Source organism: Microtus ochrogaster, chromosome 7, assembly GCF_000317375.1.
Source record: "Microtus ochrogaster isolate Prairie Vole_2 chromosome 7, MicOch1.0, whole genome shotgun sequence".
Lineage (NCBI taxonomy): Eukaryota > Metazoa > Chordata > Mammalia > Rodentia > Cricetidae > Microtus > Microtus ochrogaster.
This window is the reverse complement of record NC_022014.1, coordinates 51,663,015-51,666,406: the sequence shown is the minus strand read 5'-3', so window position 1 is coordinate 51,666,406 and position 3,392 is coordinate 51,663,015. Positions and strand designations below refer to the sequence as shown.

General features: G+C 47.7%; 1 protein-coding gene across 1 annotated transcript in view; it reads right to left on the bottom strand.

Annotated features, from left to right (window-relative positions):
- Positions 1-3,392, bottom strand: part of Znhit3 (zinc finger HIT-type containing 3) — a 10,800-nt gene that overhangs the window by 3,222 nt on the left and 4,186 nt on the right. Inside the window, exons 3-4 of the mRNA XM_005350323.1 lie at positions 2,677-2,757; positions 1,626-1,706 (exon numbers count right to left, since the gene is read on the bottom strand). Of these exons, the coding sequence (XP_005350380.1) occupies positions 1,626-1,706; positions 2,677-2,757 (162 nt within the window). The remainder of the gene's footprint in view (positions 1-1,625; positions 1,707-2,676; positions 2,758-3,392) is intronic.

Sequence of the window (3,392 nt, the reverse complement as noted above, 5' to 3'; positions counted from 1 at the left end):
TGAGACCAGCCTGGTCTACAAGAGCTAGTTCCAGGACAGGCTCCAAAACCAGAGAAACCCTGTCTCGAAAAACCAAAAAAAAAAAAAAAAAAAAAGTTGTCTGATGTGAGATGCCCTATGTATGCTGTGAATACTTTATTACTATTGGTTACTAAAGTTGATTTGGCCAATAGCCAGACAGGATAGAGTCAGATGGGAAATCCAAGAAAAGTTAAAGGGAAAGGAAGGCGGATTCTGAGAGAGGCTAGCAGCCCCCAGAGAAACAAGATGTGAGGTCATGTGGCAATACATAGATTAATAGAAATGGGTTAATTTAAGATGTAAAAGCTAGTTAATAATAAGCCTGAGCCACTGGCCAAACAGTTTGTAATTAATACTAAGCCTCAGAGTGTCTATTTGGACCGGGTGGGCAAGAGAGAAACCTCCATTTACAGTTGTCCTCTGACTTCTGTGTGTGCCTGGAGGAAGGGTGGAGGGGTGCAATGAGGGGAGAGATGACTCAACAGTTTCATGCACTCGCTGCACTTGTAAAGGACTGTGTTCAGTTCCCATACCCATGTGAAGTGGCTCACAACCACCTGTAACTCCAGCTCCAGGGGATCCACCGCCCTCTTCTGGCCTCCACCAGCCACTGTACTCAGGTGCACAGAGATATACACAATTTAAAGATAAAGAGGGGCAAGTAAGGTGGCTCAGCAGGCAGACCTGCCATGCAAGCCTAGTGGCCTGAGTTTGATCCCCAGAACTCACAAAGCAGACAAGAGACTCCTGAAAAGTTGTCCTTGGAACTGTACTCAAGCCCACACCCACTTCATACACAACAATAACAGCAACTCTGAGCAGGGAAATACAGCATCAGGAGGCAGAGAGGAGGGTGGCAACAAGGCTGAAGCCAACTGACTTCAAGGCCATTCGGGACCATACAGTAAGACTGTATCATCTAAGAAAAGAAGACAGAAAAGAAAATGCAGGAAATTCTGAGCTATCCCAGCCTCCCACCAATATAACTCAGAGACCCACCCACATTCCACACAAACGAAACAGTGCTGGAATGGTCCTGCAAAGGGAACTCTGCAAGAGTCATGTGACCTCACCTTCTTCAAGAATATGGAACTGGGGGGCTGGAGAGATGGCTCAGTGGTTAAGAGCATTGCCTCCTCTTCCAAAGGTCCTGAGTTCAATTCCCAGCAACCACATGGTGGCTCACAACCATCTGTAATAGAGGTCTGGTGCCCTCACAGAACATTATATACATAATAAATAAATATTTTTAAAAAATTAAAAAAAAAAAGAATATGGAACTGTTCTTAGAATGTGCTTTCCTGTCCCTCCCATTAGTGGCGCAGAGGAGTTGACTTTGGATTACTCAATGTATCTAGCTAGTGTTATTTCTTTATATGCCTCTATGGAAAAGCTGCCTCCCGCACTTGTCCTTGTGATTGGACACTTTGCCCAGGTGACAGTCTTAACCCTCAGGGTATAAACTGTCTGGTGCTCTGAATAAAGCTGGTTATTGCATGAGACTGTGGTCTACTTCACGTTTAGGATCCATTCTCCCAGGTTTCACTGCCTGTACAGCAATAAACAACATAAATTAACAAAAACCAAGCCTAGCAAAGACTTACCTAAATTCCTTAACTTCTGCAGAGACACCCTGTCTTCTTCCTCATCACTGTTGAGGAAATCAGCCACAGAGGAGTCATCGTCTGAGGGGAGCAGAAAGCCAGGACAGCCATGGTGACAATGTGTGCGCATGTGAGGTGGTGAGGGTACAGCAGGAGTCAGTCAAAGCCATAAACAGCTTGCTTCGTGTACTTCAAAATTAAACATCCCCCTCATGCAGGAAAGAGAAGGTGGTGGACTGGTGACTGTGCCTAACCAGTGCATGATGGTTCACGCTTCCTGTGGTCTGCTGGCAAGAGGTCTGGTTCTGCAGGTATTTTTTTCTAAGATGTATTTATTATAAAAATTATTTGATTGTTATATAGTGTTCTGCCGGCATGCCATAGGGGGGCACTAGATCTCATTATAGATGGTTGTGAGCCACCATGTGGCTGCTGGGATTTGAACTCAGGACCTCTGGAAGAGCAGCCAGTGCTTTTAACCTGAGTCATCTCTCCAGCCCTGTTTTGTGCTTCTGAACACCCTACCTGCCTCTGTCATGACTCCAAGCCTGTGCTGGGCCAATGAACGAGGCTCTGTACAATCCTAGCAAACATAACCCTATGATCTCAGAAAAGGGCAGATATGCCCGAGCCACATGAGAAGGTTCTCCAAGAAGAAAAAGCCCCTCTCCTTTCTGTGAATCTTAAGGACCTTTGTGGATAAGAGTTGCTGCCTGCAGAGCCACGACACTCAGGAGGCTTCATGGCTAGACGAACACATGGACAGCCCATTACTGCTCTGAACTCTAGGGAGACTCCAGCAGTTCAGAGCAGGCCTCCCACGTGGACCTACCAGGGTGCAACACAAACCCCAAGCCCCCTGCTCCCTTCCCCCTTCCCGGAACCACACCCCAGGATGCTGGAAACTCCACCTGTGACAACCTGTGACCCACCCTGAGACTGGAGATGCTACTCACATCCTTCTGCATCCTGCCCACCTCCTCCTCCTCTCCTGCCCACTTCTCATCTTTGAAATCCTGTAGAGGTTACCTGGTCAAAACCGCCACCTCACCTTTGTCTTCCTCCGACCTTGTTGTCACAGGAGCCACCGTTATTCTGTTCTCAACAGGACGGGTTTCCGGACTGCACTGCTCTGAGAGAGACGCACATTTCAGGCTACGCAAACACAACCTCCCCACCAAGCCAGGGGGAAGCATGTGTACTGGGTAGGGACAAGGGGGCGGGGAGGTCAAATGGAACAACAGGCCGAAGAAAACCATGAGTAATTCTGAGTGTGGTAGAAGGGTTAGCGCAGGTGGCCGTGTGCCCCAAAGCCAATTTCACAGGGCTTTCACCAGGACTAATGGCAGGGACTTCTACAAGCATCACGTTTCCCCAGCAGTTTCAGATACCACATGAATGTACCATACACAACTAAGAACATAGACATGGGAGTCAACTCTCCACGCTGGGGGAGTTTGGCCATAGAACACACTACAGAGATGAATTAGGTGAGAAGGTCTGGTCTGAGTCTACCAAGGAAGCCCAGAAGCTTTGGCAGGCAGAGAGAGGTCTGGGATGGGAGAAAACAGGAGAGAGAGACGTGTGACAGCGACTGTAGAGACCAGAAGAGGGAGTCAGAGCCCCTTAAGTGAAGTTACAGGGGTTGGGAACCAAACGCAGGTCGTCTGGAAGAGCACCAAGCACACTTAACTGCTCAACCATCCCTCCAGTCCTTAAACTTCTTTTTTATTGCAAACAAAACAAACCAAAAGAAAAAAAAAAAAA